Source organism: Macrotis lagotis, chromosome 8 (genome assembly GCF_037893015.1).
Source record: "Macrotis lagotis isolate mMagLag1 chromosome 8, bilby.v1.9.chrom.fasta, whole genome shotgun sequence".
Taxonomy (NCBI): Eukaryota; Metazoa; Chordata; class Mammalia; order Peramelemorphia; family Peramelidae; genus Macrotis; species Macrotis lagotis.
Genome location: NC_133665.1, coordinates 57,729,853 through 57,757,403, shown reverse-complemented (window position 1 = coordinate 57,757,403; position 27,551 = coordinate 57,729,853). Strand labels below are relative to the sequence as shown.

The window sequence follows — 27,551 nt, the reverse complement described above, 5'->3', positions numbered from 1 at the left end:
AGTCCCGCGGATGTGCCCGGGGGCACGAGGCAGCCGCTGGGCTCCTAGTGGACCGAGGGCCGTAGGGAAGACGGGCAGACGTCCTTCTGAGAGTTCCTACAGGCGCTTGCTTCCGGCTGAAGCCAAGCAGAGTTGCTGAAGGAGATGGCGCTGTGGTCGGACACTGGACAGGATGCCTGGTAGACTTTGGTGAGTAGTGGAGATGAAGAAGCGGCAGGGATGTCTGTGCAGCTTCTAAGGATGATGCCAACACCTCCATGTCTGAGAGGTTGTGCATCTCGTAAACAGGATTGGGGGTAAATGTGAAGAACCTCTTTTTTAGTGTGGGACAGGCTGATATTGTGCCCCAAGTAATTTAGCAAATAATTGGAGACCAAGAGAAAGGTTAGAAAGGTAGCAGTGGGAATCCTCAGAGGTGGGGGAGAGAGAGAGAGAGGTTAAGGATAGGGATTTAGAGGATAGCAAGAGGAACAGTGGCACCAGCCCTGCAGTCAGGAGGACCTGAGTTCAAATCCAGCCTCAGACACTTAATAATGACCTAGCTGTGTGGCCTTGGGCAAGCCACTTAACCCCGTTTGCCTTGCAAAAACCTTTAAAAGAAGAAGAAGAAGAAGAAGAAGAAGAAGAAGAAGAAGAGAATTCAAAGGAGAGGGAGGAGGATTGTTGAGCAGGAAATTTCTAAAAAGTAGTCTAGGAAGCCAAGGAGGAGGGAGGGATGTGAATCAATTTTTGCCAAGAGATCAAGGCTGACAGATTAGAAGATGGTCTCTAGAATGATGAGTAGAGAAGCCAGAAGAGTAGGCAAGAGGAGGGAATGAGAAGGAAGAAGAAGTAATGAATGTAGTTAATTTGTTGTAGAAATTTGGTACTGAGGAGAGAAGGAAAGAAGATGGAGTAGTCACTTGAAAGAGAGCCATGTCAAGAGAAAGCATGATTTGTAGGTGAGGAAGGAGCTTGATGAAAGAAAGTAGAATTGAATAATAATAGCTAATATTTCTGGATTGCTTGAAGTTTTACAGATTGCCGTCTATTCACCTGTCACCTCTTTTAGTGCCAACAGCCCTGTGATCAGGGACTTTCTCAGGGTCAGAGAGCTAGATGTGTCTGAGGCAGGATTCCCTCTCAGATCTTGTTAATTCCATTGTACAAAGTTTGTCTTGGCAAAGAGAAAGGCCAGCTGTATCTTTGGACTGGGAGGGATGACCTCAGTCTTCTCAGGATAAGTAGGAAGTTATTTGTGATTGGGGATAGGTAGGAAGTGAAGTTGGGGACCACAAGAGTAGATAAAATGTGGGAAATGTGATAAGGGAGTAAATTGTAATGAAGGACTCAGGCTGATGTTGGCGTGGATGTTATGGACCTATTTACCCCCTGGGCAGTTTGTGACTTTTTTTTTTCTATTTTTTTGTTTATAAAAGAAAGGTTTTATTTATTTTGAATTTTCCAATTTTTCCCCTAATCTCAATTCCCTCCCCCCACCCCCCACAGAAGGCAGTCTGTAAGTCTTTATATTGCATCCATGGTATACATTGATCTAAGTTGAATGTGATGAGAAAGAAATCATAAATTTAAGGAAGAACGATAAAGTATAAGAGACAGCAAATTTTAGAAGAGAGGTATAGATTGTTTTGAGTGTTCATACAAGAGGCTTGATTTTGACTAGTGGTGGTGGAGGTACTTGAAGCTCTTAAATTGTTTTGTTCAAATTCCACAATTCTTTCTCTGGATACAGGTGGTATTCTCTATCAAAGATCTCCCCAAATTGTGCTTCATTATTGCACTGATGAAATGAGCAAGTCCATTAAGGTTGATCATCACCCCCATGTTGCTGTTAAGAGTGTACAATGTTCTAGTTCTGCTCATCTCTCTCAGCATCAGTTCATGCAAATCCTTCCAGGTTTCCGTAAATTCCCACCTCTCCTGGTTTCTTTTTTTCTTCCTATTTTAATAAGTTTATTAAAGGGCAATAATTTTGGTCTATTGTCATGACAGGTTCAAATATATAAAACTTAATGTCTCAGGACATGAGTTCCTATTACAGTAGTGCAAATACTTACTACTAATCATTTACTGATCAGTGCCAGATTGATGAGTTAAACATAGTCTTTTCCATAAACTTACTGAGTCTATAAACTGAGAAGTATATACAATATCATTAACTTACGTTGCTGTTTCTCTCTGATATTAATATTTTGCAAACATAATTTCTGTAAAAGCTTCATAGCAAACATAAACTGCAGAGATATAGGTAGTCACAGTAAAATTAAATCCAATTTAAATGGGAGTAATTCTTCAACAAGAAAAACTTAAATAACGAATATCTTACAGTAATCAAAAATGTTTTGTGAGATTGAATCACATTGTATTTCATAAAATGTTTTATGAAAACTTCTTCATAAAACAACAATTTCAGGTAGGCAATAGTAAGGAAGATGACAATCATGCAGGCCAAGGCAACATGGTTCTGCCACAAACCCCAGTCAGAGAGGTCAATGCCTTGGTTCCTCAAAAAGTCTTCTCCAGACCATATTGCATATTCACAGGTACTGTTGGGAGTTGTTGTGTTGATATTGGGACAAAAGTTTTGGCCCATAAATTCATTATGTTGTAGAGCTGTATAACCATATCGGGGAATGCTGAAATATTGTAGCCATGAAAGCCAGGGCTCAACAGTTTGGAGATTGACCAACAACCCTGCAAATATCATCATGAAAACAAATGAGATGGTCATTAAGATATTGGCCACAGACACCACACTCTGACCTGCAGCGATAGCCAGAGCCATAGAACTGGCAGTGTAGGCGACCATCATCAAGGTGAACATCATGATGAAGAAGGCCCCTGCTGTTGGTTTCAGTCCTAACATAAAATAAGTTATGCAAGTGAATATGATGTTGGGCAATACTCTCATGGGTAGCAAATCAGATAACACTTTCACAAAAAAATATGAAGACACTCTATAATATCCACTGACATACTCATGTATAAATAGCTTTTTTTCCACAACCAAAAGCTCCACTGCAGAGACGCTGCTGAAACACTGGTTGTTGGTCAGGAAAAATAGCACCCCGGCTCTGTTCTGAATTCCAGTAGGATCATTTTTTAGCCCATAGAAAATGGCACCGACAACCAATCCAAGGAAAGTTGTGATGATTACCTTGCAAGATACACCTTACAAGGTATGGCACTTCACTCCTAGGTGTGAAGCCCTCTCCTGGTTTCTAATAGAACAAGTGTTCTATCACATACATATACCACTGTTTGTGACTTCCTATTAGCCTGATGTTATTCAGGGATGGGAATGGGTCAATATGGAAAGTGAGTAAAATATTCTAGGGTGATGCCTAATGTCCTTGAAATAGCTGAGCCATGGAACTCAAGAACAGCAATGAAACTGTGGGGACTGAATAAATCATTGTGACTGAGAGGAGAGGGTTTGTTATGAATGGAAAGGTGGAGAGTTAGTTTGTGACCAGAGAAGGGAATTCAAGAGGTCAAAACTTTGGAGATGGAGCATAATAAGACACATAATAGAAGAAACTATAATTTCTATCAATATAATTTGTTCCTAAATAAATGATTTATACTAGTGGTTCCCAGCCTATGGACTCTGGACTCTTAGTAGCCTCCAGAATGGATGTATGAAGTTCATATTAATACAATTTGATCTTTGGCTCTAGAAAAATGTGCACTGTGAATGCAGCTGTCTAGGGGTACATTTTTTCATTTTTTTAAATTGGTTAGTTTGGTGTGTGTGTGTGTGTGTGTGTGTGTGTTTGGTTTTTTGTGGTATGACAGAGAGAGAGAGAGAGAGACAGGGAGACTGTGAGTGTGTGGATACACTCATACTTATCTATAAGCAGATGTACCATTGCAAACAGAGTGAGTAAGGTGAGCACAATTAGGGAACCAGACAAGCATTAAGTAATTACAGCATATTGAGTGAAATGAGCAGAACCAGAAGAGCATTGTACAGCAACATGGGGGTGATGATCAAACTTGATGGACTTGCTCATTCCATCAGTGCAATAATCAGACAATTTTAGGGCATCTGTGACAGAGAATGCCATCTGTATCCTGAGAAAGAACTGTGGAGTTTAAACAAAGACTAAAGACTATTACCTTCAATTTAAAAAAAAGTTGTCTTGTGTACCACATAATTTTGCTATCTCTAATATTTTATTTTTGCCTCAAGGAGATGAGTTTTCTCTCAACACATTCAATTTTGATTGATGTATATATAGCAGGGAAACAATGTAAAGATTATCCAACTGACTTCTGTGGGGAGGAAGGGGGAGGAAAGGGTGGGTGGGGAAAATGTGTAAAATTCAAAACCTTACCAAAAAATGATAGGTAGAAACTATATTGGAAAACAAATTTTATATATATATATATATATATATATATATATATATATATATATAAAATTGGAAAAACAAAATATATAATTAAAAAATAATTACATACAACATAGTTGATTACTTTGGATGGAGAATTCCTATAAAATAATTGTTTGAGACTCACATGATAGCTTAAGGAGTTTGAACTTTTTTAGAGCTATAAAGGACCCAGTGAAGGTTTCTTCTTTTAAGCAAGAAAGTGTCATTAGGAAAAGCAGTTTTAGTAAGATTATTCAGGTAATTTTAATTTTTTTTTTTTTTTTTTTAGTTATAATGGACTCTTTTTTACCCCATTTGGTGTTTTCTTGGGAAAGATACTGGTGTGGTTTGCCATATACTTCTCCAGCTCATTTTATAGATGAGGCAACTGAGGCAAACAGTTAGTGACTTGTCCAGGATCACACAACTGGTAAATATTTGAAGACAGATTTGAACTCAGGAAGAGGAGTCTTTATGATTCCAAATTATTGATTTAATTAGTTAAAGGAAACTGGAAGCAGGAGTACCATTTTATGAAGCAATTTCTGAAGTCATTAGTGAGCATTTCTTAAGCCTCTTCTATGTGTAAGGCATTGTAGTAGATGATGTGTATAGAAAGACAAAAAAAAATTCAACAGGATTTGGTAAGTGCTTGGATATAGGAGTTAAGGAGAAAATCAAGCATGACCCTGAGGTTTTTTAACCTGGTTGATGACATAATTGCCAAATCTTCTTGAAAGTGAATGAGATAAGGGGCGGCTAGGTGGTGAAGTAGAGCACCGGCCCTGGAATCAGGAGTACCTGGGTTCAAATTTGGCCTCAGACACTTAATAATTACCTAGCTGTGTGGCCTTGGGCAAGCCACTTAACCCCATTGCCTTGCAAAAACCTAAAAAAAAAATGAATGAGATTAAGAAAAGTGAATGAGATCTCTTAGGGAGAGTTTAGAGAAGGGAACAAGAATTTATTAACTTCTAATATATATTAGATACTGTGCTAAGAGATTTACAGATATTATCGCACTTGATCTCATTTTATCCTCACTACAATCCTTGGGGCGGAGGCTATTTTCATTTCATTTTACAATTGAGGAAAGTGAGGCAGAGAGAAGTTAAATGACTTGCTCAGTGTCACACAGCCAGTAAAGGTCTAAAGCTGTATTTGGACTCAGGTCTTTCAGGTTCCAGGCTCAGCTTTCCATTCCCTGTGCCACCTGGCTGAGGAGGGTACAGGGAAAAGAACTGAATATTGTAATATACCCATTTTTGACTTTGGGAATGGGGAAGGAGAGAGATGGGAGAAGAATTATGGTGTTGTTATAGGAAATCAAGAAAATACAGTATTTTTAAAAAGTTCCAAATTCTACTTTGATTTCCAGTTCTTGGCCACTGCAAAAAGAGATGATACATACATACATACATACATACATACATACATACATATATATATGTATATATATGTTTGAAGTATAGAGTTTTAGAAAGGAGAAGGGGGTCAACAGTATCAAATGTGGTTAAAGATCAAAGAAGATGAAGACTGAAAATAAGCATGGAATGGGAGGGAGGATGGTAGAGAGCAAAGTGTGTTAAATTTGGAGTCAGAGGAGCTGGGCTTAAATCCTATCTCTTCTGATTATTAAAACAAGTCTCTTAAACTCTCTGGTCCTCAGTTTTCTCTTGCTGTAAAATGAAAGGTTTGCACTAGATAACTTTTAAGGTTCCTCTTATTGCCTTCTATTATAACAGCAAAGGAGGTATTCAGGTTTCTTCAGCCAGTTATATACTTTAAACCTTTTTTTTTTTTTAACATTTTACAATTGGGATTTATGCTTAAGAATAATTGTTTTGTGTTAGCAGGTTTTTTTTTACAGTTTCTAAAAGTTAAGGCAATATTATGGAGCTGATAAGATTTCTTAGTGGTAAAAGATATGCTCATAATTTATTTTTATTGATAAAAATGGAAAATATAGAAATAACTTCAAGATTTTTTATATATTCATTGTGTTGAACTCTAAATCATTCATCATTCAGATAATCACTTGAAATTTGAGATTTCCTGGGTAACAACAACTTCCTATGTTCCAGGTCAGCCATTTTCTTGAAAATCAGCAGACTATTTATTATTGATAAAAGTGCCTCTGGGGTTGTTTTTATGGTTTTTGTTAATCTTAATATAGCCAATCTAAATCTGACAAATAACACTGATTCTTACTCCCTGAAGGAATGCATTTTCTTATTGTATTTTATATTTTAGCTTATCTGGAGACTCTGTCATAAAACCAAACATATCTTTCTCCTTATCTTCAGGTTGTATCCAGTACACAAAGAGAGACAGAGGCCTGGGAGAAGATGGCACCCTTCAGGGAAGCCCAGGAAGCCCTAAATGTTCAGTTTTACCCTATGAATGCCCAGATCAAGTGTGGGTCTCCAGAGCCCCAGTTCCTACCTGAAAGAGGTGAGGAACAAGATTATCAGAAGAAGGGGAAGAGGGGAGAGAAGAGGTAGTGATGGGAGGTGGGGTTCTTTTTAAAATGGGTTAGAGCTCAGTCTGGCTCCCATTGTTTTCTGTGATTAAGAGGTAGTGTAATGTATAGGATTTGGGCTATAGGATCTGGCTTTTCCAGTTCCAAGCCATGTAATTTTGGATATTGTCTGGGACTCAGTTTTTCTTATTTATACTATGAAGGGTTTGATTAGATGGCCTTTCATGTCTCTCCCATTTAAAATCTGATTCCATGAAGAAGTTTTCCTTTAAAGATTTGTCATTTCAGGTACTACATGATCTTTTAAATTAGAAGATCAGAATTGTCAGCATCTTTAACACTAGTGTCTTTTCAAGGATAAGAAAAATTCCATTCCTGATTCAATTATCCAAAACAAATCTTGATTAGTAGGTTTTATTGATAATATTACAAAATGGAGCAGCTACGTGACTCAGTGAATAGAGCACTGACCCTGGAGTCAGGAGTACCTGAATTCAAATACAACCTCAGACACTTAATAATTACCAAGCTGTGTGACCTTGGGCAAATCACTTAACCCCATTGCCTTGCAAAAACCTAAAAAAAAAAAAGATAATTTTTTTATTAAAGATTTTATTTATTTTGAGTTTTACAATTTTTTCCCTAATCTTACTTCCCTCCCCCCACCCCTCACAGAAAGCAGTTTGTCAGTCTTTACATTGTTTCCATGGTATACATTGATCCCAGGTTGAGTGTGATGAGAGAGAAATCACGTCCTTAAGGAAGAAACATAAAGTATAAGAGATAGCAAGATAAGACAATAAGATATCATTTTTTTTTCTAAATTTAAAATAATAGTCCTTGGTCTTCGTTCAAACTCCACAGTTGTTTCTCTGGATACAGATGGTAATCTTCATTGCAGAGAGCCCCAAATTGTCCCTGACTGTTGCACTGATGGAATGAGCAAGTCCATCAAGGTTGATCATCACCCCCATGTTGCTGTTAGGGTGTACAGTGTTTTTCTGGTTCTACTCATCTCACTCAGCATCAGTTCATGCAAATCCCTCCCTGAATTCCCATCCCTTCTGGTTTCTAATAGAACAATAGTGTTCTATGACATACATATGCCATGGTTTGCTAAGCCATTCCCCAATTGAAGGACATTTACTTATTTTCCAATTCTTTGCCACCACAAACAGGGCTGCTATGAATATTTTTGTACAAGTGATGTTTTTACCCTTTTTTATCATCATCTCTTCAGGGTATAGACCCAGTAGTGGTATTGCTGGATCAAAGGGTATGCATATTTTTGTTGGCCTTTGGGTGTAGCTCCAAAAAACAAGATATTAAAAAACTATTATACCGCTTTTGCTTTGCTAACAATTAAGATAAATCAACAAGCATTTATTAAGCCACTAATGCATGCTACATATTGTTGTAGGTTCTGGTTATACAAAGAAAGGGGAAAAAAAACCAAGTCTTCACTCTCTAGGACCTCACAGTCTATGGAGCCAAGAATATGCAAGTAACTGAATACAAATAAGATGTATACAGCTTAAATTGGAGATAATCAGCAGACAAAAAGCACTAGCATAATGGATCAGAGAAAGCTTCTTGTAGCAGCAGGGACTTGAAAGAAGGTATGGGAGTCAGGTGGCACAGCTGAGGAGGCCTGGAAGACAGCCTTGAAAGATGCAATAAAGGAGGCCAGTGTCACTGGATCACCACTATGTGCAGGGAGGTCAAGTTCAAGAAGACTGGAAAGGGAGGAAGCCAGGTTATGAACTTTGTTTTAAAAGCCCAACGTAGGATTTTATATTTAATTCTGCAACTGATCAGGAGCCACTAGACTGACTAGGAGAATGGAGCAAGTATTTATTATGCCCCTGTCTGTAACCAGGCACTTTGGTCACAGTGATTCCCTTTCATAACTTTGTGAAGTAGTCAGTGTTATTGTTATCACCTCATTTTATTTTGAAGAAACTGAGGCAGACAGAGTTTGGAAATTGACCTGAGCTTTAGGGGGATCATTCTTACAGTTGAATGAGGGGAACGTGCCCTAAAGTGATGGAGGTTTCCATCTGGATGGCAGTATCTTCAAAGGAGAGAAAGGTTTTAAAGGCATAAGTGACAGATGTTAGGATGTGGGAGGGGCTGAGAAAGAATGAGGAGTTGAGGAAGACACCTGGATATTGATCCTGTGTGACTGAGAGTAATAGGGGAATTAGAAAGAGTGGGGGAGGGGTTTGGGGGGAAATAATGAGTTCAGTTTTAGATAAATGTGACATCTATGCAATGTTTGAGATGTCTAATAGGCATTTGGAAATCTGAGACTGGAGGTCAGAAGAGAGGTTAAGGCAGAATTAATAGATTTGAGAATCATCTGCATAAAGATGATAATTGAATACATGGAAGCTAATGAATTTATCAAGTGAAATGGTATAGGAAGAAGAGAAGAGGATGCAGGAAAGAACCTTGGGGGACACTTAGGTTAGCAGGCATGACCTGGATGAATATCTAGCAAAAGAGATTGAGTAGCAGTTGATCCAGTAGGTGGGGGATGAATGAGAAGAGAACAGGGTCAGGAAAACCTGAACAGGAGAGGATTGAGGAAAAGAGCATGTGTGACAGACAGGGTAATAGATTGCAGAGAAGTAAATTCCTACATTAGATGTAGCCATTTAAAAGTCATCAGTAACTTTGGAGAGCAGTTTCAGTTGAATGATGAAGTCAGAAGCCAGACTGCAGCGTTATGAGAACTAAAAAAAAAGGAAGTAGAATTTGGGTCTTCTCAAGTTTAGTTTAGCTAGGAAAGGGATGAAAGATAGTGGGGATAAATGAATCAAATGAGGGTTTTCTGAGGATGGGGGAAGACATTGACTTGTTTCTTGGCAGCAGTAGTTGGAGGGGGGAGTTGGATGATAAAGAGTAGGGATAATAGATGGGACATTTGTTCATGGAATAGGCATTTGCTTTGGCAAGGAAAAAGGCCGCCTCTCCATGAGAGCCTGAGGCAGAGTACCCTGGGAGAGGCATTGCCCTGATAGGCAATGAGGAGGAAGGAATGAGAAGGAGCTCTCAGCAAATAACCTGAATTGTTTCAGTAAAACATGAAATGAGCCTCAGCTACAATGGTGAAGGGCCATTAGAAGAGAAAGATTGATGAAAAGATTTGGGAAAGGGTGGTGCTAAATGGGATAGTGAATTGATTAGGGAAATATAAAAGGATTGTCTTGCTGCAGTAAGGACCTAGTTGAAATTATGTAGCATAAATTTATAATGGACTCAGTCAACACAGTTTCAGCTTTCTCTAGAGATGGAGGGGATGTCGTTCAAGGCTGAAGCTTGGCAGGGTCTTGTGATAGGACAAGGGGACAGAGGGTCTTTAGAGGAAAGGGCAAGGTATACATCAGGATGGAAAGAGAGGAGAAGGGGAGTCAGTGCAGAGGTGATGGCCTGGGAGAGATTTGAGGGTGGAGATTGGAGGTTACAGTGAGGATGAAGAACAAAGTGCAAAATTTCAAGACATAAAAAATTTCAAGAGATAAAGGTGTAGAATGACAGCTGATTATGATCATCAGAGTTAATGAACATAGAAGTGGAACACTTGTGAATGATTGTGAGATTACGAGTTTGGGGACCCAGACCTGGAACTAGCTGGTGAGAAACAAAGATGTGAGATCATGCCTGTCCCCATTATAGTGTCAAGGTGTGGATCTAGGGGTGTTCTGGTGTAGGACTAGCACTGTTCTTGGCCTGATTCACAGCTTCTCCATGAGTGATAGATATATGCCATACCAGGCTCACTTCTCATTGTTTTCTGATGCTGATCTGGGCTGGACACTATGACCTTTTTCTTGAATTTTCTCATCAGGATTTGATCTGATGTGTTTTCTAGGTCTGCTTAGAGGAGTTTTCAAGGAGTTCTTCATTGCATTTTTTCCTGCAACCTAACGCCCCTTCAAACAGGGAAGTCTGGAAAAAGGTTTTTTAGAATAGAGAAATATTATTTCTTACTATTTTCAGTTTTACAAAGAGGAGAGTTTTTTTTTTTTAATTTAATATATACTTTTACACTCTGCTTCATGTTTCCCTTTTTTGGTTTCTGGATTTCTTCACCCAAGTGAATCCTGTTACTATGTATGATGTACCCTTACCTCCATCTCCCACTTTGGCCCACTCTTTTTCCTCTTGTTCTCAGATAAGGTATAACTTTTCAGAGCCTGTTGTAGGTCTTAGTCTCATCCTTCCAAGTTTCATTGGTATCTGGGACATCAACTTTGCCTCCTGGTGGTAGAGGCTATCATCTGCCTGGTTTGACCATAAGTTTTGCCCAGACATTGGAGACCATGGGTTTTTTCTTTTTTTTTGGTTAGGGAGTTTGACTTTATTAGTCAAAGGCTCTTGGGTGGGCGGATTCACTTCTTCACCATCACAGGCTTCTGGCTCTGCAGGATGGCACTGGCCCGTTGAAGAGCAGCCATGTGGAGATCTTTCCGGTATTTATTCTTGCGGATGATATGTCAGACACTGTTGAGGGTAGCTCAAGCATTTTTGTTGATTGTGGTCCTCACGTAGGAAGTGGCAGGCTTCCTCTGACCTGCCCTGTGCTTCAGCATCACCATGATGCCCTTGCTGTTGGCAACTGGCTCGATGCCCACTGTCTTTCGGTGGATCAGCCTGTTATAGTGAAACAAGTTCTGGGCTTTGAGGTTATTGGACTTGGTGCTGTAGGTCTGCTTGTTGCACTTGATGAAGAAGCTGGAGCAATTCCAAAGGATCATCCACTGCAGGTGGGCTGACATGGCAGCAGTGTGTGTGGGGGGGCTTTTCTTGTGGCGGCTCCTGGAGATGGAAAGGGAGGCCATGGGGATTTTTCCTTCTCTTTTGGATTTTTTTCTATGATATTCTGGGTATTTCTACTACCTACATTGTGATTAGTCTTTGTGGGCTCTGTTTTGGTGGTAATAAGCAGTTTTCTTGCTCTTCCTTTCTTTTCCACTTAAATCCCATCCCTGCTCATCTAGTTAAACCCTATAATATAACATGGTGTGCAAAACTGAAGGGTTTCTATGGATGTGTTCTTAAGGTACAGGACTGGGATATACCCCTTTACTTTCTCATGTTGCCCATCCCCACTGGCATAACAAACAAGCATTCATGAAGGCCTTACTATGTGCAGGCACTATGCTAAGGCCTGGGGAGAAAATTATAAGTGAAAAGAAAGACATTCCCTATTCCAGGAGCTTATATTCTATGGACTGGGTAAGAGACAACACAAAAGAGTAGGGAGGAGGGGCAAGTGATTCCCTCCCCCCCCCCCCCCCCCTTCACAACTGGGGCATGGTGTCCAGGTCTGGAAAGCCATTGGAGTTGCTTATCAATGAGAGAAGGCCAACATGGTGGAGGGATGTTCAAGGATAAAAGGGACTGCAGGAATGGATAGAAGTTACAGGAGGAGATCTCATGCACTGAGACAAGATGGAAAGTGAGAACAGTAGCAAAGCCTGGAAAGTCTGAATATGAAAAAATGGCCTAAATCACCGAGATAGAAACTTTTCTTTGACTCTTACACCTACCTGTTCAGACCTTTGCCTTATATCCTACTTTTCCCATCCTTACTAAAAGTTCATTTTCCTCAAACTTCAATCCCCCCCCAAGCCTAATTTAGCATATTATATTTTTGCTTAGTGTTTCATCTGTTTTCTGCCTTTGAAAATGTTTTTATTCATGCTTTTTTAAAATGTTTACTTTACATTTACTTTACATCTAATTTCTTCACTATTAACCCTCCATAGAAACCTCCTTTATGACTCAGAAAGAGCAAAACAAATAAATACATTGGCCTTGCCTGACAATATATGCCTCATTTCATCTCTATAATTTGCCAGTTCTCCCCGCTGTCCTCTGAAGTCAGGTCACTCCACTGCTCAGAGATCAGAAATCCCCAAATAGTGTTTTCCTTTACATAATAATGATCATGCAAATTGTTCTCTGGAGTTTGCTTCATTGTTTTTGAATTGTTATTCATACAAGACTTCTCAAGCTTTTCTGAGTGCTTCATACTGATAATTTCTTATTACACAATAATATCCCATTGTTTTCTTATATTGCAGTTTGTTCATTCAAGTAGGTAATAGGCACCCACTTCCTTCAAGTTCTTTTGTTATAACAAAAAGTACTGTAGTAAATATTTTGTATATGAGACCATTCCCTTTGTCTTGGTTCCCTACCTTCTCTGATTTGTCTCTTCTTTCTTATTGTTTTTGGCTGGACCATTTGGTTGTGTTCTATTGTCCTTTCTGCTAGATACCTCTTGCACCTGTGTTTTCACTCTTGCTTTCTGTTACAATTTTCCTCTAGATTGGAATGCTGTTTGTGAAAGCTCACGGAAGCTTTCATGTCTGCATATCTCCTTGCACAGCCTATTTAATTTAATTTTGATTATTCTGTTCATAAGAGGCAATGTGGCATTATTAAAATGATGATGGATTTAGAATCTGGATTTTAGTCCAGCTCCATAACCTGTGTGTTACAGTGGTCAAATCGGAATCTCTTTTGGCTTCAGTTTTCTTATCTGTAAAAGAGGATGGAATAATTTGTTTCTAAAGACCCTTCCCATTCTAAATCTATAATCATATTGCATCTCTTATTCTCAGTTTTTTAATGTATAAAAATAAAGATATAACACTAACTGCTTATTCAAAGTTGTAATAAGGTTCAAAGTTATGATAATCACAACAGGTAATTTATATAAAGGACTCTGGAGATATGAACCTTTATCAATATTCCCTTTAAGAAAGTAAGGAGGGCGGAGCCAAGATTGTGGCAGGAGAAGAGCCTCTCCTAGGTGCTCTCTCCAAAATACTTCAAAAATCTTAAAATTATGACTCTAGCTAAATTTTTGAGAGACAGAATCCACGGAAAGATCTAGTGTAACAACTCTTCAACTCAAGGTAACCTGGAAAATAGTGGGAAAACTCTGTTCCATGGGGTTAGAGGGGTGGCCCTGCCAGTCTTCTGGAATTAGTTCCAGGGTGCCTGGGAGCCATGGCTCCCAGCAGCAGAAGCAGTTTCCTGACCTGCACCACAGGGAGCACAAAGCACATCTTCGAAGATCGGCAGGGAGATCTCTGCCAGAGTGAGCATGAAGTCTACGCCCTCAGCCGGTCATGGCACTCAGCATGCCCAGATCCAGGAAATGGAAGCAGGCTCATGGAGTCAGCAAGCAGAAGCCTCTAGGCACCTGCACCCTGAATGCCCAGCCCACTGAAGGTAAGGGAGTGGAGGAAGACTTATGAGGCCTGTCCTCTGTCTCTGGAACAGGACTCTGGGGCTCTGACCACATTCAGATCTTGATCACAGTCTAGGCCCCCCATAGAATAGGGACCCCCCACTCCAAGCCCCATGGCAGAGGGGTATGCTTGTAGTCATTCCCAGACTGGGAGAGCAGTCAGAGCTCACACACTGAGGTCCTTGTGGGGGTGTCCCAATAAAACTCAAAAGCTCAGGAAGCACCCCCAAACCAGGTACAGGCTGGGGAAATGAGTAAACAGGAAAAAAAAGGAACTTGACCATTGACAAATACTTTGTGATCCCAAGGAGGATCAAAATACTCAATCTGAAGATGAGGAAGTACAAGCTTCTGCATCTAAAGACTCCCAAGAAAAATAGAAGTTGGGCTCAGGCTGTGACAGTTCAAAAAAGATTTTGAAAATCAAGTAAGGGAGATAGAAGAAAAATTGGGAAAAGAAATGAGAGAGATGCAGGAAAAACATGAAAATGAAGTCAGCCGCTTATTCAAGGAGATCCAAAAAAAAAATGCTGAAGGAAATAACATGTTAAAAACCAGCATAGGTCAAATGGATAAAACAGTTCAAAAAGTTATTGAGGAGAAGAATGCTTTAAAAAGTAGAACTGGACAGATGGAAAAGGAGATAAGAAAGTTCTCTGAGGAAAACAAATTCTTCAGATGTAGAATGGAGCTAAAGGAAGGTGACGACTTTACGAGAAATCAAGACACAATACTTCAACACCAAAAGAATGAAAAATTAGAAGAAAGTGTGAAACATCTCATTGAAAAAACTGATCTGGAAAACAGATTCAGGAAAGATAATCTAAAAATTATTGAGATACCTGAAAGTTATGATCAGGAAAAGAGCCTTGACCTCATTTTTAAAGAATTCCTACAGGAAAATTGCCCTGACATCCTAGAAGCAGAGGGAAAAATAGAAGTTGAGAAACTCCACTGATCTCCACTGGAAAGAGATCCAAAATAAACAACCCCCCAGGAATATTATAACCAAGTTCCAGAACTCCCAAGTCAAAGAGAAAAATATTACAAGTGGCCAGGACACAATTCAGATATTGTGGTCCTGCAGTCAGGATCACACAGGACTTAGCAGCAACTACATTAAGGGCTCGTAGGGCTTGGAATATAATATTCCAAGAGCTTGGGATGCAACCAAAAATCAATTACCCAGCAAAACTGAACATCCTCTTCTGGGGGAAAGATGGATTTTCAGTGAAATGGGAATTTCAGATGTTCCTGTTGAAATGACCAGAGATGAACACCACACAGCTGAACTTCAAGTACATGACTCCGGTGAAGCATAGAGAGTGGAGGAGAAGGGTAAAATATGAGGGACTTGATGATTAACTGCATATATTCCTTCAAAGAAAAATGGTACTGATAATACTTATATGAAACTTCTCATTTAATAGAGCAGGTAGATAGAGTTGTTATAGATGAAGCACAGGAGACAGCTGAATCTGAAGATATATTATAAAAGGGAGTTAATGGCTAAAAGGGAAATGTACTGGGAGTAAGAGAAAGGAGAGGTGGAATAGGCTAAGATATTTCATATGAAAGATTTTTTTTTTTTTTGCAATGAGCTTTTGCAATGATATGGAAGGGGGGAAGGTGAGGGGGAATGAGGGAACCTTCACTCTCATCAGAAATGGCTCAGAGAGGAAACAGCATATACACTCAATGGGGTATAGACATCTAGAGTAAAAAGGAGAGAAGGGGGACAGGGGGAAGGGGGGGATGTGGGTGATAGAGGAGAGGGTAGATCATAGGAGAGAATGGTCAGATATAACACATTTTCTTTTTTACTTTTGGCAAGGTGCTGGGATTGGGTGGCCTGTCCGGGAAAGGTGGTTGCTGGGTCTCTGGGGTGGTATGTGGGCTTGGGGCCTCTTGGTCCTAAGGTCGGTGCTCTGTCTGCTGTAACACTCAGCTACCCTACAGCAAATTTTTCTTTTTTGTTTTTGTTTTTAGGTTTTTGCAAGGTAAATGGGGTTAAGTGGTTTGCCCAAGGCCACACAGCTAGCTGCCCCCCTACAGCACATTTTAGAAGAGGGACAGAGTGAAAGGTGAGAGAAAAAATAATATATGGTAGTGGGGAGGAATGGATGGAGAGAATTACAATCAGCAACAGCAACTGTGGAAAAATTTGGAAGTAACTTCTGTGATAGACTTATGATAAAGAATGTTATCTACCCGAGAAAGATTTGATGATATCAGAACACAGACTGAAACACATTTTTCTCTTACTTTATTTCTCATGAGGTTCTATATTTTTGTGGGGGAGGGGGTATTATGTTTACTCTTAAACAAGAGCAATGTATAAAGTCATATTAACAAAAAAAAAAAAGAAAAGAAAAGAAACCAGGTAGGATGGAAATTCAGGGAAGCATTGGAGGGATTTACTTGAACTGATGCTGAGCAGGATGAGTGGAGCCAGGAGAAAGTTGTGCACTCTAGCAGCAACATGGGGGTGGTCATCATCCTTGATGGAATTTCTCATTCCATCAGTGCAGCAATCGGGGAGCATTTTGGGTTATCTGTGGTGGAGAATGCCATCTGTATCCAGAGAAGAATTGTAGGGTTTGAATAAAGACAAAAGACTATTATCTTCAATTTAGGGAAAAAAACCTGTTATTACGTAACTTTGCTCTTACACTTTATTTTTCTTCCTTAAGGAAATGATTTCTCTCTCATCACATTCAATTTAGATCAATGCATACCATGAAACAATATAAAGACTAACAGATGGCCCTCTGTGGGGGTGGGGGGAGGGAAGCAAAAATAGGACTAAATTTGTAAAACTCAAATAAAATCTTTCAAAAAAAAAGTTCCTTTCTTCCAGCACACATGACCTTTGTATTTTCTATTCTTCATTTCAGATTTAGAGACTAGTACCAAATGGTCCCTCACAAAGCTGGAATTTTCTGAAGAAGTAGATTCAAAGGAGAGTATATTTGCAAGACTCCCAATGGATGCTTCCAAGGAATCCAAGATTGAAGAAGCCTATGAATGTGAAAGCACTCTAGACAAGCAACAAAGAAACAAAATGGAGAAAGTAGATGGATCCCTTTCCCAGGATGAAAATTTTTTGGTAGTAACCATCCCTTCTGAAAAAAATTCCCTTAGGAGAAAAGGGCCATAAATATGGGTGTTTGTGCAGTTGCCATTTGAACTCAAACCTGGTTATGCAACATAAAGTTCCAACAGGAGAGAAACCTCATATATCTAATACAAATGACCAAAACTCTAGCCAGAATTCATCATCTACTGTACATCAAATAGATCAGACTGTCAGGAAAACTTATGAATGTAATGAATGTGAAAAAAACCTTCAAACAAAACTCAGAACTTAGCAAACATCAGGGAATTCATATAGGAGTAAAACCTCACAAATGTACTCAGTGGGAAAGCATTCAGCAGGTGTTCATATCTTAGGAAACATCAAAAAATTCATACTGGAGTGAAACCCTATTCATGCAGTGAATGTGGGAAAGCCTTCAGGGTAAGCTCAGATCTTATTCAGCATCAAAGAATTCACACTGGAGATAAACCCTATCATTGTAGGGAATGTGGGAAAGCCTTCAATCAGAGTTCTTCCCTTATTCAGCATCAACGAATTCATACTGGAGAGAAACCTTATGAATGCAATGAATGTGGGAGACCCTTCAATCAACCATCAGCTCTTACTCAACATCAGAGAATTCATACTGGAGAGAAGCCCTATGACTGTAAAGAATGTGGGAAACCCTTCAGGCATTGGTTTGGCCTTATGACACATTGAAGGGTACACACCAAACTTTGACCCTATATGCACATTCTGTATGTGACTGAATTTCAGACAACTTTGTAACTGTTATTAAAGCTCAGAAAATGTATCCTGGGATGAAATCTCTGTAATGTAATTGTGAGCTGTTCAGGGGCAGAGCCTGTGCTTGTCTTATTTTTGTATGGCTGTCACCTGAGTATCACGTGCCTATGAGACCTTCATTAAAGTTTATTTTCTGATGACTAATCTATACAAAGAAGGAGAGTGAAGGTGAACATTGTTTACTGCTTTTATTTTATAGGAAACTCAAGGAATTTGAAATAATTGGGAATGTAGTATCCTAAGATGAAGCTATTCAATCCAAGAAACTATGAATTAGAGCAAATTTGCTCCATCCCTTTATTCGCTCTTTAGGAATCTCTGTGTTGTTATTTGTCATTAATAGGAAGGTATCATGAATATTATCAGTGAACTGTCCTTCTGTTTCTGATTATTCCTACCTTCTTCCATTTCCACTGGCATCTCTCTGAAGAATAGAAATTTGTGAAGAGAAAGATTTAAAAATTTTTTCCCTAAAGGGAAAAAATGCAGCTAGTTTCCAGTTTTCTGAAGCTAATGTGATAGTGATGAAAGAGTTAATAAGAATGTCAGTTTTATTGACATATACTCGGGCAAGATAACTCCTAATTTTTCCTCATTTATTGCGAAGCTACCTTTTTCTTTTTTTTTTGATACTAATAATTTTATTTTATTTTTAAATCAAATGACCAAATAACTTATCTGTTCTCTCTTCCCCCTTTTTTCCAGCTGATTATTTTAATTATCAGTTAATTGAGGTTTTTGCTTTCTGTTTTAAAATTTTTCTTGGAGAGCTCATAGGGAAGGCGATCGGCCCCTCAGCTTGCTAGCTTTTCCTCTGGGTGGTGGTTAGGAGCTGTGGGGACCAGTGTGCCTGAGATTTTGCCCTCCGGAGGGGGTGTCCCAGGACGGTGCATCCCTCCGCTACCCCTCAGAGCTCGAGGAAGCTGCTGGCAGCTGGGCCACTGCAGTGCCTTCTTTCCTCTGGCCTGGGGAGCGATTTTTAAATCTCCAAGGGCGTGGGTCAGCCTCCCTTAGGACTTCATGTCTGTATATTTCCCCATCCACTGCCCTGATTATCTGAGATCAGCTGACATGACTGAGGTGATGATGAGCACCCCATCTATGGATGAGATTGGGCTGAATAACCGGAAGGATGGCATCTCCTATCAGATCTTCCCTGATCCTTCAGACTTTGATCGCTACTGCAAACTGAAGGATCGCCTTCCTTCCATTGTGGTGGAGCCCACAGAGGGAGAAGTGGAAAGTGGGGAACTAAGATGGCCCCCAGAGGAATTCTTGGTCCAAGAAGATAAGGAAGAAACCAGTAAAGAAACAGAATGAGAAGAAGGAGCAATAAATCTATTGAGGGCATCCAAAGGGGGCAAAAAAAATACATTGGAACTGTATTTTTTTTTTCCCCATCATGGTGGAAAATGAGTGAGCCACAGTAGTTCTGAAAATGTCCAATGACAGCTTCAACTTTGCACCTGCAAGATCACTGGGTTGGTTTTCTTTTTTTCTTTTTTCTTTTTTTTTGATATGTATATTTTTTTTTTTTTCTGAAAGAAATGTGTCCAGCAGCTGAGTCCTCAATGCAAAGATCAGCAAGACCTTCTGCGAAAGGAAGTCACTTAACTGGGGTTGGGGAAGTGTCTGCTGCTTTGAGATCACTATCTGAACTCTGTGTAGTCTAGAGGAGTTATGATATTCCAGGGGGGAGTGTGGTAAAAAAGCAGAGCAAGTAAGGAACATTCTAAGGCAAGAAAGCAAATGACAGAAATGAGAAAATAGAAGTTTTAAGAAAATACTCATTAAAGACCTACAGTCAGAAAGCATTCAGATGGGACTAATGCTGGCTCAAAAGTACATCCGTAGATAGAGTCATCATCTCCCGTTTTTTTCTCTTTTCTCCCTATTGTTCTTGTTCATAGTGTGTCTGAGTGAGTTAATAAGGGAGGAGGGGAAACAGACCACAGAACTCTCTGATAGCAAGGGCAAAAAGAGCTGTGGGGCAATCATGTGGCCAAGTCCCTTCATCACCTCCCTTCTCTCCTTTTTTCCTCCCTGCTATTCCTGATCTCCACCTTCCTCTAACAGAGGACCTTCCCCAGTGCTTATGGGTTTTTTGGTTTGTTAGTTTTATGTGTAGGGAAGGCAAGACTTTCTGAGTTCATTTTCCAAAGTATCCATCCTTTTTTGTTTTTGGTGCCCTGGCATCTCATGTCCCTTTGTGGGGAATGGGGAGGATAAGAGAGCTCTAGGATAGGTTCCTTGCCTTCCTCAAGATGAAAAGCATTTTTTCCTTTTGTCATTCTCAAAATCTAAGCAAGAAGTTTAGGAATGCCTAGATTCTCTTTCTTTAATTAACCTTTCCTTCCAAAGCTCCTGTACCAGTCTCTGAGTTGAATGAATCTTCTGCCTCCTCCCATCTGTTTGATTCTAGCCAGTCTGACTAGCTAGGTCACTATTGGCCTTCAGCCTACTTTTCAGCTTGAATATTCTTCCTCCTTTTTATGGAAAGTGGAGGAATGAGGGGAAGAGAAATCTTAATCCCTTGTTATTGTTTTTAGGTGGGAGCTGAATCTTTCTTCTGATCCTGAGGGCCAGTGTAGCCTAGGACTTGGAGGGAGGGGTTGGGAGGATGAAGGAGGAGAAGGAGAAGGAAGAGGAGGAGGAGTGAGTGGGGTGACATGTGGTAGGTCGAATGCCAGCAGTACTGTGACCAAGTTGGAAATTAGAGGTTGTCATGAGATACCTTGCAGCTTTCCAAGTTCTAGAGAGGTAGATATTGTATGTGTGAGTGTGGTGGAGAGGGGAGGAGGCTTATCCTGGATTGCTCTGTTCTGAAGAGGCTCCAGAAAGGAAAGGATATATTCAGACCTGGGTTCTCTCTTCAACCCCCCTTAATTCTGCCACTCCCACCTCCTTCCTCTCACCCTCCTGGCTCTTTATCTGGAAGGGATGAACGGGAGCTCATTTATGAATTAACTATGGTGAGACTCCACTTTAGAGTTCAGGATTTGAAGAAAAAAATTATAGAAACATTTCCACCTTGTTGCCAGATCCTCTGTGGCTTCCACAAAGGTTGAAAGAGGCAGCAGTTGATAAGGAATCAGACTTTGAAGCTTTCCTTGGGTATAAAAACAGTTGGCTTCCCTATTTTTAATCAGTCCCATTTTAGCCCCTAATCTTGGGTGTAATATAGTTGTATTTAATACCTCATGGGTAGTATGGTGCCAGGGAAGGCTAGGGAAGGGTGTTGCTTTTATATATATCAGCAGTACCAGGTTGAGGGGTGTCTCTTCCCCTCTTCTTCCCTCCCATCTCATCTGCTTGTATTATAAACATTGATGGCAATAACTTTTAGCTCCATACAGTGGCAGCAGGCCAGCAGGTGGGAGGGAGAAGATGACCCATTCCCTGCAGTTTCTCTCTCTCTCTCTCTCTTGTTGTGGTTTGGTGGCAAAGAGCCAGTCATCTCTGTTGTGTATCTCCCGCTGTAGTTTTGATCATCTTTCAACTCCTATAAGGGGAGAGTTGGGACTTACCTAATGATCCCTTGTCTTTTCAAAACCCTCAATAGGGTGGGTATCCAGTCCCCTCCCTCATCTGCTACCTGTTATCATCTGTCCCAGTCTCGCTGTGTGATGAAACGTGCTTTTGTACACTGCATAACAAACCTGCTTTGTGTGTGTATATGTATGTTTATGGCTGGTGGTTACATCTTTCTGGTCCTGAGACCACTATCTACCGTCATTTGGAATTCTGAGCAGGCAAGGGGCCGACAGCCAGCATAGACCAGGATCTTTAGAAGGGTCAGCCTCACTGGGTTGATCCCATCTACCCTTGGAAGGAACTATGCTCTTTTTTCTGGCCTCTATGTTGTTGTGAGGTTTTGTTTGTTGTTGTTGTTGTTGTTGTTGTTGTTGTTTCCCCCTCCCTTTTAGAAGTAATTTGTGTGTATTTCTAACTGAATGTATTAAAAAAAAACTTCAGTAAAACATGCCTGTTGTTTGATGAACTTTCTGTAACTTCTGTCTGTTCTTTTATGAGGCTCAGGGAGAAACTAGTATTTTTTTTTCCAAAACTACTTTTTGTCACTGTGACAGTTGTAAATAAAGTTTGAAAATGCTTTCCAAAAAAAAAATTATTTTCTTTATTTTGTGTGTTGTCTTTTCTTTTCTTTTTAGATTTTTGTAAGGCAAATGGGGTTAAGTGACTTGCCCAAGACCACACAGCTAGGTAATTATTAAGCGTCTGAGACCGGATTTGAACCCAGGTACTCCTGACTCCAAGTCTGGTGCTTTATCCACTACACCACCTAGCCACCCCAAATTTTCTTTATTTTTAAAAGATTTCTACCTAGGTTTATAACCGAGGTGGAGGGTGCTTAAATTTGTTGGTTTTCTAATTTTTTTATGTGCATACCCTATTTGTTGATTTGCTTTTCTCTTTTATTGATGAGAATATTTAAGGTATAACATTTCCCCTAAGTCCTACTTTGGTACATTCCTCAAATTTTAGTAAGATATTTCTTTATTGTTATCTTATTGAAATCATAGTTTCTATGATTTGTTCTTTGACTCACCTATTCTTTAGGTTTGAATTCAATTTTTTTTAGGTTTGTTTTTTTTTTTTTTTTGCAAGGCAAATGGGGTTAAGTGGCTTGCCCAAGGCCACACAGCTAGGTAATTTAAGTGTCTGAGATCTGATTTGAACCCAAGTACTCCTGACTCCAAGGCCAGTGCTTTATCCACTTCGCCACCTAGCCGCCCCCGAGTTATTGAATTTCTAATTGATTTTTAATCTATACTTCAAAGCCCATTCATTGAAAATAATTTTTATTGCATTGTCATAAAGGATGAATTTAATATTTATGATTTTCTGCGTTTATGTATGTGGTTGTTATGTTCTTAATGAATAGTCAGTTTTTGTGAAAGTACCATAAAGTTGAGAAATAGGTATATTACTTTCTTTTTCAATTCAGTATTCAATAACTTTTCTAAAATGATATCCAGATCTTTCATTTCTTTTTAACTTTTTTTTTGTCAGTTATCTAGATCTGAAATGGTAGAAATTGAAGTCATGGTCCACTAGTATAGTTTAATTTCTTTTTCTTTATCATTAATTTTCCTTTAAGAATTTAGATGCTATGCCATTTGTTTTATATGTGATTAGTATTGATTAAATTTGTTGTCTGTGATACCTTTCAGTATAATGTAGCTTTCCTGTTTATTTCTTTTAATTAAATGTTTTTGTTTTGCTTTATCTGAGATCATGAATACTACCCCTGCCATTTTTACTTCAAGTGAAGAAAAATAAATTGATCTAGCTTCACATTTTAACTCTTTGTATATCTTACAGTTTCAAGTGTGTTTCTTGTAAGCATTTTATTGGATTCTGGTTTGTAATCATTCTGCTTGTCCCTTTTATAGGTGAGTTTATTCCATTCACACTTATGATTATCAATTGTGTATTTCCCTTTAGCCTATTTTCTTATACTTTATTTCTTTTTTGCCTCCCTTTTAAAACATTTTTCTTCTTCTGACTATTCCCTTTTTTAATCTGCTCTCCCTCTTATTGCTGCCTTTCCCTTTACCATTCTGAGCCCCCGCCCCCCTTTCTGTGTTGGATGGAATAGATTTCTGTCCTCAATTGTGTGTATATGTATATCTGCATATGTATGCATATATATATATATTTTTTTTCACCAGTTTAGATAAGACTGAGATTTAGGTGTTGCCTTCTCCCTTGCTCCAACATCCCCTTCTTGTTGAATAGACTTCAGTTTGTGTACCTTATTTATGTGAGATAATCTCCCCTTTTTTTTTCCTCCTGTCTTTTCCTCCCCCTCAGATAGATTTCTTTCCATCTACCTTTTCATTATTTTAATAGCATTAAAATATGACAGAATCAGGCCAGCTAGGTGGCCCAGTGGATAGAGCATTGAACTTAGAATCAGGAGGTTTGAATCTGATTTCAGATACTTGATAAGTTCTAGTTGTGTGACCTTGGTCAAGTCACTTAACCCCATTGCCTTGTAAAAACAACAACAAAAAATGACAGAATCATTCCTAGACCCTCCATTTAATTAGACTTTTTCTGTAACCCCTGATAAAGATAGAATTCTGTGTGGATACATGTATCATTTCCCCATGGAAAAATGCAAATATTTTATCCAATAGGAAGAGAAAGAAATTACATTTAAAAATAATACCAAAACATGAATTACTTGGGAGTCTGTCAAGACACAAATAGTAATGATATTAATACATTTATAAATCTGCAAAGAATAGAAGTTCAAATAATTATATAAATATTGATTGCTGATGAGAAACTTGAGCTATTATAATAAAAATGATAATACTATGCAAATTAACTTATTCAGTGCTATACCAAAGTAGCAAAAGTTTGCTTTATAGAGCTAGGAAAAAAGCCCTGAAATTCATCTGGTCTGTGGAACAGATTAGGTAAACAATATACCTATTGTGCAAATGACCACAGTAACTTAGTGTTTGATAAATCCAAAGATCCCAGTTGGTACCAGAATTCACTGCCAAAATTTGTGCAACTTGGAGAGCAATGTGGCATTGACCAATATTGTACACCATATACTAAGATAATATCCAAGTGAGTTTATGATTTAGACAAAAAGGGTGATATACATATTCGAGGAATAGGGAAGAATGAGATCTATGGATATCGGAAGAGTTCATGACTAAATAAAGGTTCCCAGAAGATAAAAGGCAGTTTTTATTACTTAAAATTCAAGATTGTTTTTAATAAGCAAAATCAAATGCAGTTAAAATTAGAAAAGAAGCAGAGAATTACTTTAAAAATGTTGTAGTAAGTTGCTATTTCTAAAATATATAGGGGACTGATTGAAATTAATGAGAAAAAGAGTAACTTCCTAAATGATAAATGGTCAAAGGATATGAAGTTTTTAAAAAAATTTTTCCAAGTACATGCAAAGATGGTTTTCAACGTTAATTTTTCTGTAAGATTTTGAGTTCCACAATATTCTCCTTTCTCTATCCTGCTCAGTCCTCTTGTCATTGAGTAATATAATTTAAGTTAGACATATTTCAATATGTCATGTTGTGAAAGAAGAATCAGAACATAAGGGGGAAAAGGATGCAAGAGGGGGAAAAAACCACGAAGCATAAAATAAATTGAAAGACTGAAAATAGTATGCTTTGGTCTGTATGCAGACTCCATAGTTCCTTCTCTGGATTTAGATGGTATCTTCTATCATAAATCCTTTAGAATTCTCTTTGATCATTGTACTGATGAGAAGAGTTAAGTCAATCATACTTGATTACACAGTGTTCACTCGGCATCAGTTCATATTAAGTCTTTTCAGGTTTTTCTGAAGTCTGTTCATGATTTCTTACAGAACAAACATACTCCATCATATGCATCAAGACAGTTTTTAAAGAGAGAAATCTAAGCTATGAGAAAACAGGCACACTAATGTCCTGCTGATGGAACTGTGAACTGGTTCAGCCATTCTAGAGCAATTTGGGATTCTGCCTCAATAGCTATTAAATTGTCCTTTACCCTAGATCCAGTGATGGTGGTCTATTCTAAAGAAATCAAAGAAGAAAAAGACTCATATGTAAACAATATAGCAGATGTTTTTGTAGTTGCAAAGAATTGCAAATTAAGGGGTGCCCATCAATTGAGGAATGGTTGAGTAACTTCTGATACATGAATGTGATGGAATATATATATACTATAGAAAATGATGAAGGAATATTTCAGAGAAATTTAAGAAAACTTGTATTAAATGAAGCAAAAATGAACAGAACTAGGATAATTATACAATTATAACAATATTGTAAAGATGACAACTTTGAAGGTTTTAGGAACTTTGATCCATACAATGATCAACCACGATTCTAGAAAACTCCTGATAAAACGTGGGAGGATAGATTCAAAAATAAAGATTAAAACCTACATTTGTTTATTTTTGGACATGGCTAAGATCAGAAATTTGTTTTTCTTGATTATGCAGGTTTGCCACAGATTTTGTTTTTCTTGATTTCTTAGTGGAGGGAAGAGCTGAAAATATAATTTAAAAGATTCAGAAAAAAAAGAACTAGATATGCTCCTAACTTTTTTTTATTATTTGGCATGGAAGATGTTATTTTTGTAAATAATTATTTTCTAAAAGGGAATGGTACATGGTTTTTTCCACTTCAAGGAAAGTAGAATTCTAGGAATTATGGGAAGATGGCAGAATAAGGGAGGAAATTACCTGTTTCTCTCAAATCTCTTGCCCCAACACCTTTCAATAACTTAAAATAATATCTCAAAATGAATTTTACAATGGAAGAAATAATTGTTTCCCAGTTGATAGTCAAAGGATATGAACAGGCAATTTTCAAACAAAGAAATTTTCAAAGAAATGAAAGCTATATATAATCATGAAAAATGTTCCAAAGTATTACTGATTAAAGAAATGCAAATTAAAATGGCTATAAGGTACCACCTCATATCTATCAGATTGGCTAAGATGACAAAAAAGGAAAATGACCAATTTTGGAGAGATTGTGGGAGGATTGGGACTTTAATACACTGTTGGTGGAGTTGTGAACTAATCCAACCATTCTAGAGAACAAGATTGCACAATGCCTAAAGAGCAATAAAATGATCATATCCTTTGACCCAGCAATGCTAATACTAGGCTTATATCCAGAAAAAAGTTGTAAAAATGGGAAAGTCCCACATGTTCCAAAATCTTCATAGTAGTTCTTTTTGTGGCAAAGAATTGGAAATTAAGGGGATGCCCATTAATGGGAATGACAAAACAAATTATGATATATGAATGTTATAGAGTACTATTCTATAAGAAACCATGAATAGTCAGACTCTAGAGAAGCATGGAAAGAATTACAAGAATTTATACTGAGTGAAGGGAGCAGAACCAGGAGAACATTGTACCCATTAACACAACATTGTAAGTTGCTCAACTTTGATGGATGCAGCTCCTCCCAGCACTTCAAAAAGCTAGGACAACTTGGGAGAACTATTATGGACAATGCCATCCACATCCAGATGAAAAAACAAAACAAAACAAAACAAAAAAACAAACAAATTATAGAATTTGAATGAATGCTATGTTTACTTTTTAAAATTTTCTCTTATCTTTTTCCTTCCTATCCTAAGGTTTTCTTTCTTTTCCTTTAGTCCTAATTCCAAATGTGGAAAAGGATTAATATGTAAATATGTTAAACACAAAAGTCATGTACAATGTTCACTAGAGGGAAGAAGGGTGGGAAGGGAAGGTGACAGAAAATTATTTAATAAATATGCATGTGGATGAATGTTGAAAAACTTTCATAACATGCAATTGGAAAAATAAAATAAAGTATCAATTAAAAAATAATTGTTGTTGATGCCTGTTTATTTTCCTCAAAGAGGACCAAAATGACACCATGATTTTGGGGGTCAAGGTACAGTGTTTCCAGCTAATCATACATTTGTGGTTGGGCACAAAGAGTTCATTTGAACATTTGCATTGGCAAAGTCTCTAGAATTATACATGTC

At 38.4% G+C, this 27,551-nt stretch overlaps 1 protein-coding gene and 1 pseudogene across 3 annotated transcripts; one reads left to right on the top strand and one right to left on the bottom strand.

Moving 5' to 3' along the window:
- Nucleotides 1-27,367, top strand: LOC141495608 (protein LBH). 3 transcript variants are annotated; one of them, XM_074197136.1, is made up of 5 exons: nt 1-189; nt 6,686-6,833; nt 13,934-14,115; nt 16,124-16,218; nt 17,032-27,367. In XM_074197136.1, the coding sequence occupies exon 5, from the start codon at nt 19,041-19,043 to the stop codon at nt 19,338-19,340; it is 300 nt and encodes a 99-aa protein (XP_074053237.1). In that variant the 5' UTR covers nt 1-189; nt 6,686-6,833; nt 13,934-14,115; nt 16,124-16,218; nt 17,032-19,040; the 3' UTR covers nt 19,341-27,367. The 3 variants fall into 3 exon arrangements, with proteins under 3 accessions (XP_074053237.1, XP_074053236.1, XP_074053238.1); XM_074197135.1 differs by lacking the exon at nt 13,934-14,115; XM_074197137.1 differs by lacking the exons at nt 6,686-6,833; nt 13,934-14,115.
- Nucleotides 11,350-11,645, bottom strand: LOC141495609 (large ribosomal subunit protein eL28 pseudogene; annotated as a pseudogene).
- Nucleotides 27,368-27,551: the final 184 nt, after the last annotated feature.

What these genes read in the sequence shown, in the direction of transcription:
- LOC141495608 (XM_074197137.1), top strand. Translation starts at nt 19,041, where the DNA reads ATGTCTGTATATTTCCCCATCCACTGCCCTGATTATCTGAGATCAGCT.